The sequence below is a fragment of the Amblyraja radiata genome, chromosome 5, assembly GCF_010909765.2.
Source record: "Amblyraja radiata isolate CabotCenter1 chromosome 5, sAmbRad1.1.pri, whole genome shotgun sequence".
NCBI lineage: Eukaryota > Metazoa > Chordata > Chondrichthyes > Rajiformes > Rajidae > Amblyraja > Amblyraja radiata.
In genome coordinates this window covers 102,147,731-102,169,511 of record NC_045960.1, presented here as the reverse complement: position 1 = coordinate 102,169,511, position 21,781 = coordinate 102,147,731, and the positions used below count along the sequence as shown (strand labels likewise).

Here is a 21,781-nt window from a genome sequence, read left to right as displayed (position 1 = left end):
TATGGAAAGAGAGAGATACAAATATAAAATGTACAAGTGCTGCAGAAAAGTAAATTGTAAGATCGAGTATTCATCCTCATGGAACTGGAGGGAATGATATTTATAGTGGTGGATGGGCTTCCAATCAACTTTATCCTGTCTGGTGTTGAGTTTCTTGAGCGTCACTGCCCTGGACTCATCCAGGCAAGCGGGCAGTGTTCCACCACACTCCTGGTTTGTACTTTGAAGGTGGGGAAAGGCTTTGAGGTGAGTCATCCCAAGATACCCAACCTCTGCTCAACTTTGTAGCCACAGTATTTATATGAATGACGATCTATATCAATGGTGGGGGTTGATGATAGTGATGCCATTCAATTGCAAAGGTAGGAGATGGCCTGCGTCTGAATGTTTGTCTAGATCTAGTCGCCCGTAGGCATGGACTGCTTCCATTGCTGAGGAGCTGCAAATAAAATTGAGCATTGTGTAATCTTCGTCACTTCTGACCTTGTATCCAAAGGAATGTCGTTGGTGAAGCAGCTAAAGAGGGTTCCCTGAGGAACTCCTGCATTGATGTCATTGGGCTGGAATTTACTTCTGACAATCAAATCATTTTTCCTATGTATGAAGTTTGAGTCAAAGCATTGGAGTACTTTCCCATATCTGGTCCTTTGTGAATTTCTAAATAAACAACAGGTTACCTAACACTTATTTTCTGCCAATCTTAATGATTTTAGTCAAGAACCTCTGCCTTTATTCATTCTCTCCACTGTCATGTCAATGAGTTGTTCTTTCACATATTCAAGCCTCTAGACTCCTGCAAGGTCTGCTCTTGTTTTTATTCCCATTGTGTATCAAATAAATGCCTCAGAGTGTTTCATCTGAGGGATGGAAGGTAGGGAAGGAAAATAGAAAGGAAATTATTTCCTGCCAGTTTTGCTAGGAGATGGCTTGGGATATGGGAGAGGCCTTATACCCGGTTGTTTTGCTCCCTTACAATGTTGAGTATGTTTTACAAACAATGTATGAGGAGAATGCCCAAAGCTTTGTGGGTAGCCAAACAGGCCTTACAAAACAAGGCCTGCATTTCTTTACGTGTTCCAACTATATGCAATGTGTGAAGGAAATGGGGTGAACCTGGGGTAGGATTAAGATTGAGAATGGGGTTAAGGAATAGCACTATTCAGGGATTGGTAGGCAGTAGCGTCAGTAATCAATGGAACGGAAGGGCTGTAGTGCAGTGGTAAGTGGGGTGCACATCTCTGACCATTGGTATTTGGAGCATGGGTAGAGATGTAATTCAGCAAATACAAGCAATTGGGGAGCATGGCAAGATTTGTAACCAGAGTTGTGTGGGAGAGGGGTTGGATTCATGGGTTTACTGAAATGTATTGTGAATTTAGTTTTCAATCTGATGCCTGATAAACAGTTATTTTCAATCATTATTTTGTATGAACCATATTTTAATTTTAATCCCAGGGTGATCGAGGACCTCTGGGACTACCTGGACCACCAGGGCCTCCTGGACCCAAAGTAGGTCATTTATAATTTTACTACAATATTGATATATTTATATTCATTATCCAGCACACATAATATGATTGTTTCTGCTTCCAGTTTGTTAATGGTGGTTCATTATATACTATTGAAACAATCACTTATTTAACTGGCGTAACAGCAGTCTACCATAGCCACCATTCATTAGCATTTTTAATCCAAAAGTAACTGAGGCATAAGAAGAATTGATTTTTTATTGTAACTTCGGAATTGTGATGGACAACACATATGTAAAAGTAAATAAAACATTTTCTCCTACAATCCACTATAAACTGAAGATGGATTTATCAGGAGTGAGGCACTTTCTTTCAGGGAATGGTAACTTTAGTTGTTGAGGGTTATTTAGTTTTTAAGCATTTGGTGAAAGTAACACCAAATCTGTGTAAAAAAAAAATACTGTAAATCCTTGAATCCTTGAAAGAGACTGCAGAATCTGGAACAAAATATACGAACTGCATTCTGTAGCTGTTGTCATGTTATAACACAAAGCTGCTGCTTTGCACGCAGCAGGAGCCCATCAAGGAAAGAATAGTTTATGCTTGTGTTGGTCATTGTGAGATATTGATAAAGACATTTAATATCCATCCAAGGGCAAGATTTGTAAATATCAGTCATGCAGATATGAATGTGGTTTACAATGGGATCCCAATTCTTGTTGAACCATTCTGGTGAAGACCATTTTCACCTCCATTGTTTTGTTTTGGTTTCTGAAAAAATATCTCGCTTGACAGTGATGTTCTTTAATTCTTATTTCCTGGATTTTAGTTTTATGAAAGCAGATGACAGCAACATGAAAATCAAAATTTATTCCTAAATTTCTCTTCCCAGTAAACCATTTTTTGATTGTTCTGCTATCCAGTTTGACAATTTCTTTAAAGACCATGAAACTATAGGCATGGTAGGAACAGGCATAGGACATCTGACCTTTTGTTTCCTCTCCCATTCAAAAACATCATTGGTGACCATTTCCTCATATTGTACGATTCTTTTAACATTCTACAATCTCTTAACAATTTGCCCATCTTAACACTGAGCGTATTCATGGGCTCGGGCTCATCGGCCTTGGAGATTCAAGATCTCATCAAGAATACATCGTAAATGTAGTCAGAATCTCCAACATCCATCCCAGACTGCATTTTCCAGATTCCAACCGTGCTCTGGGTGAAATAAATCTTCCACAGATCCCCACTAAACTATTACCTCTTACCTTCAATTTATGCCTGCTGGATTTTAAACACTTATGTGAATTTATAATAAATAATAAGACCTCAAACATTCTTATCCAAATTATTCATATACATAACAACAAGGTTACTGTGCTCTAATCTTTCAGACCAGCCTCCCATGTTGGACCTTGTAGGGTTCTACTGGAGTCTGTGTAGCCTTTCTCTATTGCACTGTCTGCATCAATGCACTTTGTTACTTTTTGCAAGTGTAGATTAATCCTGTTGTATAGATTATTTAGCAGTACTTTTCCTACCACTGATGTTAGACTCGCAGCCCTGTAATTAACTATTTTCTTGCTGCTGACCTCTTAAATAATTTTGATTTTCAAAGTATTTTATTGGTTTGATACTTTGCCCTCATTTCCTGACGATGTTGTGAAACAATCCACTGTTTTAAAGCAACTTTCTATTGTAATACGTCTTTTCTACACATGTGTGCCTTGCTGCTTAATGGTGTCAGATGACCGAACGGGTACAGCCTGACCAATGACGATTGCAAACACATCTTTCCTTCCTCTGTGCCCCATCTAAGATTTTATATTAAACGATAACATATGAGTTATTGCATGAGAAGAGGTGAAAAGTAAAGGCAAGGTCATGAGCACTTCTTGGTTCATGCTCAGTAGAGCTTTCATCCATTCAAGTATGCATGAATTAGAAACACAGAATCATTGAATAACTTGACAAAGGAGGCCCTTGCAAGAGTGATGCAGGTTGTGCATTAATCCAACTCTGCTGAAGCCTTTCAAAAGAGTTTTTGAATCTCCTTCCTCCAGCTGCTCAGCCATGCATTTCAGATCATTATAGTTACCTGCTAGTTAAACATATCAATATTTTTCTTTTCTTTTACTGTAGGGACTTCCAGCAGTAACGCGCGCTGAAGGCAGTGGTGAAGCTCTGGTAAGATTTCAGGAGTATTGATTCATTTTCTCCACTGTGACATATTCCATATTAATTATTGAATAGGATGCCTGTTTGTTTGCAGTGCCCTAATGCATGCCCTCCAGCCCTTCAAGGCTACACTGGTCTTCCGGGAATGAAGGTAGGTCTCCAGTTTATTATGACTAATACAAAAAATAAATACATCAAGAAATATGAAGAACAAGTGTTTTCATTTAATTCATCCCTTTGATGCTTAGGGTCATAAAGGTGCGAAAGGTGAATCTGGTGAACCAGGCAAACAAGGACATAAGGTAAGACACAAAACTTGCCCAATCAACTTCGTAATGCTAACGTAGCCTCTGTGTTAGATTGTGTTTTCTGGGAACATGTTCCTTTGTGGGTCAATTAACAAATCTGTTTTATTAATTTAAATGTCAGATAAAAATGACAATTATTTTCCTCGTGTCATGCAAGCCATTAATTTATATTTTATTTCATTTGTTCGCACAACAGTTCCAAAATTCAATGTATTGGTGGCACAGCTGGTAGACCTGCTGCCCTCAGTGGCAGAGATACGGTTTGATCCGGACCTTGGGCGCTGTCTATGTGGAGTTTGCACATTCTCCGCGCGGGTTCCTTCTGGGTGTTCCGGTTTCCTCCCACATCCCAAGGACGAGCCAGTTTGTAGGTTCATTGGCCTCTATAAATTTCCCCTAGTGTGTAAGGAATGGATTAAAAAAAAGTGGAATAATGTAGAACTAGTGTAAATGGGTGATCAGTGGTTGGCATGGGCTCAGTGGGCTGAAGGGCCTTTTATTTTCATTTAATTCCCTCTATAATGGGAAATTAGTAGGACATTTCTCCACTGGCTGGAGCCACAAAGGAAGATGGCTGCAATTGCTCATAGTCAGTAGTATGCAGCCCGTGCATTGGTGCACGAGTCTCTTGTGGGAATGATAATGATAGCAAATGTTCTGTTTTATTTGCAACTCCTGTGATAATGAAGCACTCTGGTGCTGACAAGGTCTGTTGATTGCCTTTGCCTGAAGCAAATAAAGCTCCTGTCAGTAATTTTTTACTGGATATGTGCAACCTGAATTTGTGAGACTGGATTGTCTGTACCTGTTGGCAGTGTACACTGCAGTGCCTTAAACAGGCAGTATGAGGAAGATAATCAGTACCTTCATCTGCAAGTTGATAGGGAAGAGGTGAAGAATCGTAACGTTGAGATCCATCAGACTGCTTAATGTAGATTACAATTGAATCAAGTCTGCACTAGGCTGTTGATCCATCTGGACCGGATCTCTAAAGCAAATGACAAGAAGATCTCCAACAACCCTGTGCTTATCACTTACATGTGGGACAAGGAGGTGGACCCTTGCCGAGTCAGATTTGACCCGAAGAAGACCTTTGACATCCATTGTATAATGAAAGTGTTTCCCCAAATGAGCTTCGCGAACAGGATGCAGAAATGGATACAGCTGTCAGTAGCGCAGACCAAATCAATGAATGGAAAAAAGAAAGCTTCCTGATCAAATCTGAAGTTAAGCAAGGCTGTCTTCTCTCTGCTATTTTACTTGTGTGTTTAAGCCTACTGTTGAATCTACTAGAAAGAATACAAGGACAGAAGAAATCGAAGCCCTCAACCTCTACCACCCATGACAGGCACATAGAAATACTACCATTTTTCAAGTTGGAATTATAATCAACATTCCTCACTGGGTTTAAATGCCCAAACTCCTAGAACTACAATTGTCTCTGGAAATTACTCAATTACTATGCAACCTTCACGTGGTCCGCCCTGTTTCAACGAATGCAATCAACCCGGCGTGCACAATCAAATAAGATCAAGTAGTACGTTATCCTACAATTTTAGGCTGTGCACGCCATACGCAAGAAACATAGAAAATAGGTGCAGGAGTAGGCCATTCGGCCTTTCGAGCCTGCACCGCCATTCAATGTGATCATGGCTGATCATTCAACTCAGTATCCTGTACCTGCCTTCTCTCCATACCCTCTGATACCTTTAGCCACAAGGGCCACATCTAACTCCCTCTTAAATATAGCCAATGAACTGGCCTCAACTACCATCTGTGGCAGAGAATTCCAGATATTCACCACTCTGTGTGAAAAATGTTTTTCTTATCTCGGTCCTAAAGGATTTCCCCCTTATCCTTAAACTGTGACCCCTTGTTCTGGACTTCCACAACATCGGGAACAATCTTCCTGCATCTAGCCCGTCCAACCCCTTAAGAATTTTGTAAGTTTCTATAAGATCCCCCTCAATCTTCTAAATTCTAGCGAGTACAAGCCGAGTCTATCCAGTCTTTCTTCATATGAAAGTCCTGACATCCCAGGAATCAGTCTGGTGAACCTTCTCTGTACTCCCCCGATGGCAAGAATGTCCTTCCTCAGATTAGGAGAAGAAGAAGACTCAATTGCTCAGGTTTCTCCATTAGCTACATCCTGTATATAGATGAAAATAATTATTTGCATTATTGTAACTAGTTAAATAATTCTTGCTTCTGTACATAGTGAGGTTGCAGATGTGCAGTACCATGCACATTATTTAGTTATGGTTTTTGCAAATGCAAGTACCAGCTATGCTCTGGTTTATTATGTCAGAAAATAAGTGTGTCATATTTCTCATTTCAAAAATGCTTGCTTTATCTTTTAGGGAGAAGAGGGTAAATCGGGAGAACCTGGAGAACTGGGTTCTCAAGGCCCTCCGGTAAAGTACTTTTCATCTCAAATATAATTAAAATAAATGTTGTTTTCTGTTAATTGCTTTTTCCTGAATGGTATCTGTCAACTGAACGGGCTGTACAACATTTGTTAATGTTCAAACCACAACAGAAATTTAGTATCAGCCGGTGGTTCTTATCCTCATGCAGGTAAAGCGTTGTGACAAGGTACTGTGCAGGAAAAGTATCTGTATTATTGCAAAGATACATGTAAAGATTAGAGAATTAAAAAATCTAATCAAGTGGTATGGCTTGCAATGGAAAAGTATAAAACATGCATCATATTTATCACACATTATTTTCTCTAACAATAGTATGTTTAACAAGAGTTTTTCTTATCGACCTTAGGGACCACAAGGCACAAGAGGATTTAGTGGCATGGAAGGACAAAAGGGTGATAGGGTAAGTTGAATTGATGCAATAAAGATAAGTTTGTCGGTGGCCTAAATTAACTAGAATATGCACCTTTCCGTAGCAAGTCTTCTGCTATCTACAGTGGGTGACAATGTTGCAGAAAGCTGCTAAACAGATACCTAAAGCATTTTGAAGTTTGAAATCCCTTCCAATGAAATTAGGGAACTTTCATGCCCTGTTATTCTGTTTTAAAATGATCCATTCTTTGGCATGGTTAATTATATCGTTTTACATAATCTCCTAACGATTAGACGCACTGTATATTTTTGGAAGGAAGTTGGATTAATACTGAACTATTGGGAAAAGGTCTGTGGGATGGACATCATAACTATGATAGGACATTTGGCCTCCCTTTTTGCAGTAGTGCTCTGTTCGATGAGTTCTTTATTTCTGATGTTTTAAAGTTTATACATTCGTTTTTGTAGGGGGAGGGGGGCAATGGAAATGTTACTGGTGTGCCATGCAGTGAAAATACAGAAAATAATTGATTGGGAATTGAATAAATAAACTGAATAAATAAATATGTGGCAGAGATAATTTTTTTACCAAAAACCCATGTACATCAATAGATTTTTGAATGAGGCCCAGATCATATGATGTGCATTTGCATTGGTGCAGGCCTTGAACAGGTCTTAGCTCGAATGGAGGTTTGGTTTGCTCTTGTATTAGTCACAGAACTATACTGCATGGAAATGTGTCATTCAACTCAACTGGCCCTTATGGACCAGGTTGCCGAACTGAGCTAAACTTCCTTTAGTTGGTTCCTTCTTTAATATTATGTAATCACTCTCCTAATCTTTTCTGAGACAATAACCTCAAACTAGGCTCCATTCCCTGATTATTTACGCTATTTCCCTACTCCACTGCTGATCACTTCCCCCAATGTACACTTAATGCACAGGTTGGAAGCTGTGGATAAAAGGCGTTTGTGCTTGTTGTCCCTTTTTTAATGTGGGCTGTCAAGCACATCAGAATTTCACTGCCTGGAGGCCTTGCAATGCAACTTCAGGACATATTTCACCAAATCGACCTCTGCATTGTTATTGGGTTCAGAAATCTATTGTACCACAACATCCAACTTGGGGGCAATGACATAGGCAGTGCCAGAGATTGGATTTGTTTAATGCACTGAAGAACAAACTCTAGCATTGTACAATGCAGAATATCATAGATAATATAGACCATTTTTGTGACACAATCTATGTTATAACTGTGAGAAATACATAAAGCTTGAAAGTATTGTATGTTTTGTTCAATCTGATTTCTACTGTAGTTGGTAAAGTGTACAGAATTAAGGGCAAAAAAGTAATTGAAGTGCTGAATTATTGACACTGAATGACCTTGGCTAGTTACAGTATGTTCATGTGGGTTACGATGTATACCACAAATAGTAATTGGGCCTACTGTAGAGAAACACCTGCAATGTTCTTCTTGTGAGTCAGTTTGTCTGACTTCAGTATCTGGGTCTTGAATTATGAATCAGAAATATGTGAGAGGTCTTCTGATCCTTGGCTGGACTCAATGCTGTGTCTAGAGACAGACCACATGCATCCTGTGCAGAAGGACTGATTGTACCTTGCATCCAGCCACTGTGTGAGTAGTGTAACCCAATTCATTTGAATGCAGTCACTGATCTTGATTGCAAAGATAAATGTAGGCAAGTGACTACATGCCCACATTTTATTTAATCTTCATGATTTTATGGCAGTTTAATATATTTTTAGTAAATGCATTTTATAATTTGTTAATTGCTTAAATCGGTTTGAACAGTTTTAAATACCTCTGGTTATAATGGATTTTAATGGATTTGTCAATGAGGCAATTGGCAGCACTGAGTTATCTTTAACTATCAGGCTGATCAAGCCTGAGGTTCAGTTGCTGCCTGTGGATCACTCCACTTCACAGAGCTACTGTGGAACCAGGCCCACATGTAGTTTAAAAATGTAAGTTTGGCCATGGGAAAAGGAAAGTCCATTTGTGGGTCAGGGATGCCAACGAGATTTTATAATGCAAAAAAAAGTTGACAGTTCTTAGTAATATCTTTTCTGAAGTTCATGATACATCCTTTGAATATTATTTTTTCAGAACCCCAAAACAGCCTTGCTTGGCCAAAGGAGAGCTGATTTATGAATGCAGCCACCAGATTGGCAGTTCTGCCCAATAGTTCCAGTTTGGGAAATAGTTGGCCATGTTGCTACAACTTGCTGTCCATTCATTTCAAACTGTGACAAGTTTTAGCTGGGGCTCCTGTAATTATCCAATTTTCATGGCCAAGTTGCGAATATGTTATGTCGCTCTCCAGGGAGATGCTAACTACATTTCGTTGTCTCTGTACTGTACACTGACAATGACAATTAAAGTTGAATCTGAATCTGAATAAAACTTCTAACGCTTTCAACTTTGTAACTTAATGTTCATCCTGCTCTGAGAAGATTGTTTTTTTTTCTGCTCTTCTAAAACTCTTTGGTCTTATGCCTGCAGGGAGGTCGTGGAGGGGTCGGTGAACCTGGTGGCATCGGTCCTTTTGGCTCAATTGTGAGTAGATTTTGACTTCACATTTTCTTTCCTTTAATTTTTATTCAGAGAGTAGAGGCTGAATATAACTGTTTTGAATCAGGTCAGAATTCATCGTTTTGTCTCTTGTTAAAGCAGGGGGTGTGGATTTCCCAGGACAATGGTATTTCTTAAGTCCCAATACCTGCATTTGAGTTCCAAAGTTGAATATTGAGATGTTGTATGAATGGAAGGAACTTTAGTCCCTTAATAACTAGCTGCTCAGATTGTGTCTAGTACATCACAATGATCACTGGATGGTACATAGTCCCTATCTCTCCAAATTCAGATTAATCCTGCCCATCTGAATATTTTCAGGTAATTTCCCTATCACTGAGGGAAAATTGACTGGTCTGTAATTAAATGGTTTATCTCTGATGCCTTTCTTGAACATTTTCTGTCCTTCCCCCAAATCATGTGTGAGTTGCAACAATCTTCCTGTTTACCTCCCGTGACAGTTTGGGATACAGCTCATGCTCTTGGAAATGTTCATCTTTAAGTCCACCGGTGCATCTAATACCTCTTCCTTTTAGAGTTGTATGGTATTGAAACAGACCCTTCGGCCCACTGTTCATGCTAATCATAAGGCACCTTCATGCAAATAACATTACTTTGCCGAAAGCCTGCTAAGGCATGCCAGTTTATGCAAATGCCATTTAGCTGCACTTTGCCCGTAACCTGCTTTGGCTTGGCAATGCAACCACTTGTCCAGATGCTTCTTCAATGCTGTGAGAGTACCAGCCTCCAACAAATTCTCAGGCATTGCTTCCAGATTGTAACCGCTCACTGGGTGAAAAAAAAAAAAAGATCATCCTCGATTCCTCTTACTCTTCACCTTAAACTAAGCTCCTCTAGTCCTTGACACCTCTGCATTAGCGAAACTTTTCTTACTATCTAATTTATCTATACTCTTATTGTGTAGGTCGCCCATTAGCCTCCTCTGATCCAAGTAATAGAAGTCCAGCCTGTAAAGTCTCTTATTATTACTGAAATATTCCATCTCTGACAACATCCTGGCAAATCTCCTCTGTATTCTCTTCAGTGCAATTCCTTCCTTCCTATAGCCTGATAACCAGAACTACACATAATATTCCGTCTGTAGCCTAACCAATGTTTTATAAAGTTGTAGCAGGACCTTCTTGCTGTTACGCTTTATGTCCTGGCTACTCAAGGCAAGCATCTCATAAGCCTTTTTACCAACTTATCCACCTGTGCTGCCAACTTCAGGGATCTTTGGATTTGTTCCCTAAGAGTCCTTTGTACCTCAATACTCCCGAGGCCTTCCCAGTCATTATATATGTTCTACTGTTATTAGATGTTCTGAAATGCATCATCTCACAATTATTAGGATGATATTATAACTACCATTGTCCTCCCCACCCAAACTCAATTATGTAGCTACCACCCTTACTAGACTACCCCTCTCACTATTAACAATATCACCAATCTGTTTACCTCCCGTGACAGTTTGGGACAGTTATATTATATGGTTATCACCTGCAAACTTATCGCAACATTTTAGACGCTATGGAAAGTTGGATAGAGAGTTAGCAGATACAACTTAATCGTGTCAAGTACAAGGTGATGTATTTTGGCAAGTCAAGTTGGGGTGGGACATGTACAGTAAATGTTAAGGCACCAAGGAATGTTGTTGAATGGAGAGACCTTGGTGTTCAAGTCCATAGTTCCCTGAAAGTGGAAACACAAATTAATTAGGTGGTGAAGAAGGTATATGGCATTGCTTGCTTTCTTAGGTCAAGCCATCCATCTCTATCAATATAAAACTCTGATCTTGGTGTGTGTGTGTGTGTAATCCCATCTGCTCGAAAAAACGACACTCGAACTGTGATTTTTTTAACATATTCTGGTAGAGATTTATCCCGTGGATTCCGAAATCGTCTTGCCTGAAAAATTAATGCTTTATTACTCGAGTTATTAATCAAAATGTTCAATAATCTCAAAGAAGTTAGAAAAAAACCCGCCTTGCTTTGGCTGAAGACGTGATGTCACAATGGGTCTGCATCACGTGGCCTGCGCTACGTTCCACGCGCTGCGAGTGATGTCGCCCCCCCGACCACTCCCCTCCCCCCCCCCCCCCCCACCCATGCTCGGGCCCTGGAGCCTGGAGCCGGGAGCGAGGGAGTATTGCGTTCGGGAACCAGCCCTCCTGTGTGACGACCCCTCCCCCCCCAGGATCTGGATTGAAGCCACTGAACATGCAGTCCTTTGGTTAACGCCCGCCCGCTCCCCCGCTGGCCACACCCTGCTCCCCACTCCCCACTCCCTTTCTCCACTTCCTACTCTCTCCCCCCCCCTCTCTCCCCCCCCCTCTCTCCCCCCCCTCTCTCCCCCCCCTCTCTCCCCCCCCCTCTCTCCCCCCCCTCTCTCCCCCCCCTCTCCCCCCCCCCTCTCCCCCCCCCCCTCTCTCCCCCCCCCTCTCTCCCCCCCCCTCTCTCCCCCCCCCCTCTCCCCCCCCCCCTCTCTCCCCCCCCCCTCTCTCCCCCCCCCTCTCTCCCCCCCCTCTCTCCCCCCCCCTCTCTCCCCCCCCCTCTCCCCCCCCCTCTCTCCCCCCCCCTCTCTCCCCCCCCCTCTCTCCCCCCCCTCTCTCCCCCCCCTCTCTCCCCCCCCCCTCTCCCCCCCCCTCTCCCCCCCCCTCTTCCCCCCCCCCTCTTTCCCCCCCCCCTCTTTCCCCCCCCCCTCTTTCCCCCCCCCCCCATCCCCCCCCCCCCTCTTCCCCCCCCCCTCTTCCCCCCCCCCCTCTTCCCCCCCCCCCTCCTTCCCACCCCCTCTTCCCCCCCCCCTCTTCCCCCCCCCTCTTCCCCCCCCCCCTCTTCCCCCCCCTCTTCCCCCCCCCCCCTTCCCCCCCCCCCTTCCCCCCCCCCTCTTCCCCCCCCCTTCCCCCCCCCCCTCTTCCCCCCCCCCTCTTCCTTCCCCCCCCTCTCTTCCCCCCCCCTCTTCCCCCCCCCCTCTGCCCCCCCCCCCCCCGCTTCCCCCCCCCTCTCCCCCCCCCCCCCTCCTTCCCCCCCCCCCCCCCTCTTGCCCCCCCCCCCTCTTCCCCCCCCCCTCTTCCCCCCCCCCCCTCCCCCCCCCCTCTTTTCCCCCCCCCCCTCCCCCCCCCCCCCCTCTTCCCCCCCCCCCCTCTTCCCCCCCCCCCCCCCTCTCCCCCCCCCCCTCTTTCCCCCCCCCTTCCCCCCCCTCTTCCCCCCCCCCTCTTCCCCCCCCCCCTCTTCCCCCCCCCCTCTTCCCCCCCCCCCCTCTTTCCCCCCCCCTCTTCCCCCCCCCTCTTTTTCCCCCCCCTCCCCTCCCCCCCTCCCCCCCCCCCCCTCTCCCCCCCCCCCCTCTTCTCCCCCCCCCTCTTCCCCCCCCCCCCTCTCTCCCCCCCCCCTCCCTCTCTCCCCCCCCCCCCCCCCCCCCCCCTCTCTTTCCCCCCCCTCTCCCCCCCCCTCCTCTCCCCCCCCCCTCCTCTCTCCCCCCCCCTCTCCCCCCCCCCCCCCCCCCCCCCTCTCTCCCCCCCCTCTCTCCCCCCTCCTCCCCCCCCCCTCTCTCCCCCCCCCTCTCTCCCCCCCCCCTCCCCCCCCCCCCCTCTCCCTCCCCCCCCCCCCCCCTCTTCCCCCCCCTCCCTCTCCCCCCCCCCCTTCCCCCCCCCTCCTCTCTCTCCCCCTCCCCCCCTCTCCCCCTCTCCCCCCCCCCCCCCCCCTCTCCCCCCCCCTCCCCCTCCCCCCCTCTCCCCCCCCCCCTCTCTCCCTCCCCCTCCCCCTCTCTCTCTCTCCCCCCCTCTCTCTCCCCCCTCTCCCCCCCCCTCTCTCTCCCCCCCCTCTCTCCCCCCCCCCCTCTCCCCCCCTCTCTCCTCCCCCCCCCCCCTCCTCTCCTCCTCTCCCCCCCCCCCTCTCCCCCCCCCCTCTCTCCCCCCCTCTCTCTCCCCCCCCCCCTCTCTCCCCCCCCCCTCTCTCCCCCCCCCCCTCTCTCTCCCCCCCCCCTCTCTCCCCCCCCCCCCACCTGGACATGGTGACATGTTTACTTAAAGCATATCTAGCCTTTCTAAAGTCTCCCATTTTTCAATTATCACCCAGCCAGTATCTCTAATACTTAGCTTTTACTGATATTTAGTCAGTATACTCTTCCTAATCAATTATTTCAGCCATGCCCCCTATCACCATATATAGATTATTTTCTTTATTACTAATTGGCCCCATGCCTACTCTTACTACCTATTCACTATTTATATGCCCCTAGAAGAGTCTTCTCTTCCTCTCTGTTAATTGCATTTCAATTCTCATATTCCCTGTTTACCAACCTTATTTTCCAGATCACCTACCCAATCAACCTAATACATTTTACCTAATTCTCAGTTGAATTATTCTTGTGAAATCATTCATATTTATAGCTCTATTGCTCCGGCTTTGTTTACCTCACTTTTCCTTTGTATAGAAATGAACCAATTTAGGCAGCAAAGATTATTGTATCCTGCACAGGGCCAAACTGGCACTGGTTAATCAAGCACTTTGATTTCTGCATTCACTTTTCTAGCTTCCATATTATCTGATGTAGAAAATTAGGCCTTGCATTAACTTCTCATCTGAAAAATGATATCTTCTCAGTTATGTGCTAAGTACTAAGTGTTATCTTTACTATGGGCCGTGACTAAGGGAAATACACTAGGAAAATGCAATTAATTTAGTGTTTGTGCAAACATGTTTGAGTTAAACAATGGTTTATGGTTTAAAGGAAATTAAATAACTGAATGAATTTTGCTTTCCTGAGGCGTGATTGCTGTATAAAGCAAAAGAGTTCAATAGAACTAAATCATTGATGAAAAATCTGGATCAAATTATGTAATATTCAGTTAAACTCGTGGATGCTGGTTCCCTGTACAAAGCACTGATTAACACGAGTGGCTCTACATCAATAGGTTGCCACTGCTAGTTCCATTTGGTTTGGGATTTTAGAAACCTAGCAGTACTTCATAGTGATCAGTCAAAAGCTGAAACAGAATTATTTTTGTCAATGGTTTTGATGTTTGTCAAGGGATATATGCTGCAAGGTTAAATATATTTGCATCTCATTGTAATATTTTTCAGTGTGGTGTGATAATTTTTTTCTTCTTCAGGGAGACATAGGAGAGCAAGGTCCACTGGGTGAGCCTGGCCCCAAGGGTGATCTGGTAAGTAATATCATGTTACCCTTTTTATTTTTGGGTGCTAATGTGTAAGCTTTGGATATTTGTTTAGTAACTCTTTTTTGATTAATGAGTATTTATTAAGGAATTTATATGGACCTTTGTAATCATAAAAAAAACAGAAAAAAGATGGGGAGAAAAATTGCTTCGTGTTTTGTTACTAGCTTGCAACTCACTACCTGAAAGTGCGCCATGTGTAGATCCCATAGCAACTTGCAAAAGGATGTTGGTCAAATATTTGTGGGGGGAAAATTGCCAGGTCTATAGGAATGGATAACAATGGGAACAATTTGGATAGCTCTTTCAAAGAGATGACATAGCCAATATAGACCAAATGGACTCTGAGCATGCTGCAATATTTTACAATTCAATATTGAGAGGATGAAAAACATGAGTGAGTATGCTCAATATCCCCGATATTATACTTAAAACTTTATTTTTAGTGTCTGAATGTCTTAAATATTTTACAATTAGCGGAGGAATTTTATGAAGTCAATTCCGCAAATATGAATACTGAAGCTAACCATATCTACCTAATGGGAAATGCCACGAGGCATACTGACAAATATAATATGATGTACCTGATTTATAAAATTATACATGACTTAATCTCTTGTCCCTCTGTGTGTTATGTTCAGGGTCGCCCTGGCCCCAGGGGAAATTCAGGCACTCCTGGATCAAAGGGAGAATCTGTGAGTATTTATTTTGTCAGTTTTATTATCTAGTTGCCATGAAATATAAGCTAAACCATGTAAGTTAATTACATTTGTTTTGCCACAAAAGTAAAATATAAACAATTGTATTAAGAATATTCTGGAACTGGAAGTTTTAACAATAAAATGCTGATGGAGCAACCTTAAATAAAAGCAGCAATTACATAATTTCAAGGCTGGACAGTGGCAACTACGGAGAGATGGTCTATCGTTAACTTTATACCAGAGCTACCAGAACCATGAGATTAAACTCTCTCCACAAATGTAGAGTAAACTGCTGAGTGATCCCAACAATTTCTGTTCTTGTTATTAATGCAAATGGCATTTTCTCTATTGCCTGAACCCAAACAATGTGTAACCCATGTATTCATTTAGTTGTATTTCTCAACCTACTGCACTTTATTTAAAAAAATTGAAAAGTGGCGTCTGTGGTTACTTTCCCTGAAGAGACTTTTCTTTTGTGCACTAGGGTTTACCTGGTGTTGATTCGCGTGATGGTATCCCTGGAATGCCTGGATCAGTGGTAAATCTCATTCCTTTTCTAATGCTTTGTTTCATGTGGCAATTGAATTTTTATAAGATACGTGTGTGATTAACCTTTCTGTTTATGATCGTTTTAGGGTGAAGCTGGCAAGCCGGGTACACAAGGTGAAGCAGGACTTCGTGGTTTGCCTGTATGTATACATTTTATATGCTGTTAATACTGTGGGTTGAAGAGAAATGAGCCGTGATATCTTGAGGATTTTTATTTCCTTATTTGCATTGCTTTGGTTGTGCTCAGTACAATCAGAGCTGACACTGTTAGCAAAATGATTGCGAATGCTTCACATTTAGAAAAGTGGTCAAATCAGTCAGGATATTGATAAGGAAATCACTAGAAGTGCCTGTAAAATATATCTGGAGGAGACTATAATGTGTATGTAGAAGTAGCATGGGTACTTGGAAACTCAGCCTCCAAAGTTAGAGTGGGGAGTGGGAAGAATCAACTGAGAAGAATGGACATTGATTACATAAGGTCATAGATCGATTCATTGATGAGGGTGAAGACTTTCCTCCCCCCCCCCCCCCCCCCCCGCTGTAATGGATAATCATTGTCGGATCTGCAGAACTGGACGCGCTGGAGAGGGGAAGCAACCATGCATTGATCTTCATTTAATCCAAATCAATAATGTGTCCTGACAATTAAGGAAAATAAACTTATTTGTTAAACCTGTCTTTATTCTCTAGGGTTTGCCTGGAATGCCAGGACTTCCCGGTACAATTGGAACAAAGGTATGAGATTATGAAATGGTTGTATTTCAGAACATCTTTGCAATGCTGTAATAATTTAAATTCTCAATGAACTGCTTATTCCATTTATTAATTACCTTTTTTTTTTTAAAAGGTTCCAATAACTATTTTTGGCAACAGGAGAGTAGAGAAGAGTTGTATGGAAAATTCTCAGCCACATGATTTTAAAATTTGATTTCAAAATTTGGGATAAATCCACTGATTATGCATTCTTATTATTTGATATGTTTGGAGAGGGCATGAGTAAGAGAATGGGCTACACAGCACAAGACCAATTCAGTCTCCTTTATTTATTGCCTCTTTATTGCTTTTTATAGCTTTTTGAAAGACAACATTATTTATGTCTTTTCATTTTGAGGAGAGGGCAAATTAATTCAAGTGTTGGAATACACATGTGATTTATAGATTTAGTGAAGAGATTGTAATCTTGATAGAATGAGTGGGTGGCTTAACGGATAAATATAGATGGAGAAATTGAAACAGGGTGGTTCCTAATCAATGAGCGTCAAAAAAGTATCTAAGATGTGTATAATAGCTGCAAGTTTATAACAATCTGGAATTTTCCATGATTTGTTTTTATATAAAGAAAAATACTTTTCAGTCCCTTTCTTCAGGATATTAAGTGGGCTTGTGAAAGTTCTGTGGAAGCAGTGACTTGCAGGGAGTATGAGTGTACGAGTTAGAGACAGATCTGTATTGAGCATATAATATTTTTTTCTTTCCTATTTACTTTACTCTGAAAGAAGTTAGAGTATAAAGTCTCAAAGATCTGTTAAAGAAATATACTTGGAATTTCAAATTCATTGAAGAAATGCTGGAGATAATTTTTCAACTTTACAGATTGCTAATTTCTTCTACATTAAAATCTTGTCGATATTAAAACATTTTTATCATCGCGATTGTATGCTTTATAATAAAAAAAAATTCTCAGTTCTTGTTTTTGTTATGCTTGTTTTGTAACAGGGAAAACAAGGTCCCTCTGGATTGATTGGTACAATGGGATTCCCTGGCAGACCTGTGAGTTAATCTTGAACTATAGGACAGTAATATGATATTTTCTTAAACAATAATGTATAAAATTCATAATGCACGGATGTTGCAGGTTGAAGGGCCTATTATTGTGCTGTACTTTTTAATGTTCTGTTTCTTTCAAATATCTTGTTTCATTTATGAACATGTCGTCTCAGAACATGTTTTTTTGGATAGATTTGGAGAATGGGGGTGGCACATATTATCTCATTATGTTCTTGATTTTTTCTTTATTTTAATATCCTTAATTTCTTATCATTCTTATCAGAATTTTAAATTACCTTTTGAGGATAAGGAGAAATGTGTAATAAATAGCTGTCCTGCACTAACAACATGTCACAAGAATATTTTTTTCCAAACTGTGTGCATATTCATGGAAAAATCAGATCATTCAGTTCATCTAAAATAATATCGACATAGGTGTGCTTTTAAGTGATGTTTCAGTTACAGAATTATCATTTTCAAAAAATTGAAGGGTTTACACTAGTTTATCACTTCTCTCAAATAATTGATAAGGCTAGATTTATCAATTCAGTAGAGTTGCCACACGTGAATGATATAGAAACATAGAAACATAGAAATTAGGTGCAGGAGTAGGCCATTCGGCCCTTCGAGCCTGCACCGCCATTCAATATGATCATGGCTGATCATCCAACTCAGTATCCCGTACCTGCCTTCTCTCCATACCCTCTGATCCCCTTAGCCACAAGGGCCACATCTAACTCCCTCTTAAATATAGCCAATGAACTGGCCTCGACTACCCTCTGTGGCAGGGAGTTCCAGAGATTCACCACTCTCTGTGTGAAAAAAGTTCTTCTCATCTCGGTTTTAAAGGATTTCCCCCTTATCCTTAAGCTGTGACCCCTTGTCCTGGACTTCCCCAACATCGGGAGCAATCTTCCTGCATCTAGCATATGTATTTCAAAGCATCGTGAATGTGAATGCCCAGCTGCTGTTCACATGGTCACATGCCTGATAGTAGGTTTGAAGGCCATTAGACTGGTGACTTACTCTGACATTCATTGGTGAAATTTGTAAGATAATTTGTAAGGTGATGATGATTTGAATTGAATAGCTGTATAAATGCTTCAGTTTGCTCAAACTCGCCCAACTTCCATTGGTAATTTTCTTTCATTACACAGTGCCTGTGGCAGGGAAGGCAAACCATATCCAAACAAACATATTCTGAGATTTTTAATCAGTGGACAGTCATTAGTCAGTCATTAGTTGGACCCCCAATCTGCGTGGTGAAACTCTGCTTCCAATATATGCTATTACCCTAGAATTTGGATATCAGAGAAAAGGTGGAAAGAACATTGACTAAACTGTGATGCCTCAAGTTGCTTTCATTTTGCAGACTTACATTTGAAGAAATGCAATTTGGAAAAGATACTTGAAGGCATGAACCGACATCAACAGAGTTGATTTATAAAAAAATATTCCCATGGTAGACCCATATTGAAACAACATGAACCTCACTCAGGCTTTATCACTGTAAAACAAAACCTGACAATTATTATGTATTGGCATTTATCATCCACATGAGTACTCTCCTCTTCTTGTTATTTCTCTTAGTTGTCACAATATTAATCTACTTCCTCTCACCTATTTTACGTTCTTCAAATCGTTCCAGAAAGGTGCTAAAGCTATCAGGTTTAAATTCATTTCAGAATGGTGATCTATACCATTGGAAAATGGAAACCTTATTCATCTCAATATAACAACTAGAGCATGGACTGTACTTTGAAAATGGTGCAAAAACATGGCGCCTCTTGCAAGCGGGATCAGTAGACTATTTCTGTACACTTTGCTAATCGGTGATATGCTTAGGTAAGGCAGTACTAGACTGGACTGTTTGTAAGAAAGGAATTTCACTGTGCATTTGTACTTCACACACGTGACAATAAAAACAACATTGAACAGCATTGGGTTAGGTTTGAGAATAATGCCAGAGGTGAAAATACAATACAATACAATTACAATTCAATTTATTTGTCATTTGGACCCCTTGAGGTCCAAACGAAATGTCGTTTCTGCAGCCATACATTACAAAACAAAAAGACCCGAGACACGACACAGTTTACACAAACATCCATCACATCACTGTGATGGAAGGCAAAAAAAACTTATCTCTCCACTGCACTCTCCCCCCCCATGTCAGAGTCAAAGTCAAAGCCCCCGGCGGGTGATGTAAAATGTCCCGCAGCCATTAAAGCCACGCCGGGTGATGCAAGGCCACGCACCGGGTCTTGGTGTTGGAGCCCCGGCGGGCGCTCACAAAGTCCCGCGGCCATTCCAAGCCGCGCGGGGCGATGGTGTAAGGCCCCGCTCAGGTGCTCTTCAACCCCGCAACTCGGGCGGGAGAGTCGCCGTTGCGGAAGCCCCGAAAAGCGGTCTCCCAGCAGGGACCGCGGGCTCCCGGTGCCGCCGTCCGCCAAACCCGCAGTTGCAGCCTCCGAATCTCCGGGTGTCGGGTCACAGCAGCGTCCGCCACAGCTCCACCCGCTCCGGACTCGGCCAGCCCCGTGACGGTGAGTAGTCGGCAGCTCCACAACTGGAGCCCCAGGTCATTCCTGCTGGAGGCCGCTCCACGTTGCAGCCCCAACGACAACGGAGACCCGACAAAGAAAAGGTCGGGTCTCCCGTGCAGGGGAAAGATTTTAAAGTTACCCCCTCCCCCCCACCCCCCCACACACATACCCCGACAAAAAAAAATAACAAAAACTACATAAAAACAAGACAAAAAATAATAAAAACACAGACGGACTGCAGAGGCCGCTGCTGACGAGAGTCGCGCCGCCCACTAGTTTGCTGCTGACGAGAGTCGCGCCCACTCTGCGTAGGATTCAACTCTCATCCGATTTGAATTGTGACCAACAGTGGCAAGCCCCTTTTGTTGTAGTCCAAACCATTTTGTTTTTGATCTGAAATTCAAGCTCTCTTTCTCTTTGCTTTGATTATGGCAGGGTGCTCAGGGACCTCGAGGTGATCTAGGGGAACCTGGCCTTGTCGGTTCTCCGGTAAGTAGTCACTATTTAACTGCCTTTACATTTCAACCAGTCTGTCAGAACCAATTTAATTTAATGGTGCTTTTCTTATATTTGTTCATTGTTGGTATGATAAATGTTGTTGGTAATCACAAAAAAACTATTTGCAGTTAAGATTGATTCAGACTTTAAACGAACTTATTACATAAAAGTGATTTAATAGCATATTTATATCCATGTAACTGGTAATAAATGTTCCTTGAAAATATGTAACTCCTTTATCAACTCATTTAAATCCCTGCCCCATGATCAATCCATTTGGTAAAGGGCCTGTCCCACTGCGGGGACCTAATTTGCGAGTTTAGAAGAGTTTGCCCTCGACTCAAACTCACAGCATGGTCGACACGTGGTCCTAGGAGGTCCTAGGAGGTCACTGTAACTCTCCTTCATGCTCGAGGGAAGTTCCCGCATACTCGTTTGGTTGAGGAAAAATTGGTCTGCATGGTTCTTTTGAACTCGTAGTGCTGTGGAGTGGGGTCGCCATGTAGTTATTGGTAGTCGAGGCAGCCATAGGCAATCTCCTTTGCTGACCGGGCATTTTAATTGGCTCATTGGAGTTTTCAGAACCAAGGAAAACCGACTGGTAATGTTAAATGCCCGCTAAACTTTCTTAAAAGTTGTCTGACTTCTTAAAAGTGTCTCCACTCCTTGTCCCCCCCCCTCGCTCTTTAAAGGACTTACCGTACACTGTGCCAGCCGTCTTTTATCTTCCTGTTCACCGCGGGTGGGAATTTCAGACAGCACTCCCCCACTTTCCCTGGTCCCCGCCTTTGCGATGTGTTTGTGTGTGTGCTGACGGTCAATCAGCTCGCGGTTTCATCGCTGACGATCGATCCAGCTCGAGCTTTTTCAGGCGAGTGCCCTCGAGCTTGAAGGTCGAAGTCAGTCGCTGAAAGGTCGCGTTAGTGGGACAGGCCCTTAAAGGAATATGTGGAATGGCACTGAGAATCTCAAATCTCTTCAGAAGCACGATAGGGAAGCAAAATTGAAAGGAGGAGCCCGACACCTCCTAACCTACCCACCACTCTACGCCTACCTATCTAGTACCTGCTGCCATTCCATTAGCAGGGTCTGTGGATACCACAAAGAACTTGCCAAAATGAAATGAAAAATACTAGTTCACAAAAATGAGGAGCACATTCACTGGCTAGGTTACAGATACATAAAAATATAT

General features: G+C 43.0%; 1 protein-coding gene across 1 annotated transcript in view; it reads left to right on the top strand.

Moving 5' to 3' along the window:
* Positions 1-21,781, top strand: part of col9a1 (collagen type IX alpha 1 chain) — an 87,174-nt gene that overhangs the window by 28,263 nt on the left and 37,130 nt on the right. The window contains exons 9-22 of the mRNA XM_033021895.1: positions 1,456-1,509; positions 3,615-3,659; positions 3,745-3,801; positions 3,899-3,952; positions 6,319-6,372; positions 6,734-6,787; positions 9,281-9,334; positions 14,460-14,513; positions 15,167-15,220; positions 15,711-15,764; positions 15,862-15,915; positions 16,469-16,513; positions 17,495-17,548; positions 20,527-20,580. Coding sequence (XP_032877786.1) covers positions 1,456-1,509; positions 3,615-3,659; positions 3,745-3,801; positions 3,899-3,952; positions 6,319-6,372; positions 6,734-6,787; positions 9,281-9,334; positions 14,460-14,513; positions 15,167-15,220; positions 15,711-15,764; positions 15,862-15,915; positions 16,469-16,513; positions 17,495-17,548; positions 20,527-20,580 — 741 coding nt within the window. The remainder of the gene's footprint in view (positions 1-1,455; positions 1,510-3,614; positions 3,660-3,744; positions 3,802-3,898; positions 3,953-6,318; positions 6,373-6,733; positions 6,788-9,280; positions 9,335-14,459; positions 14,514-15,166; positions 15,221-15,710; positions 15,765-15,861; positions 15,916-16,468; positions 16,514-17,494; positions 17,549-20,526; positions 20,581-21,781) is intronic.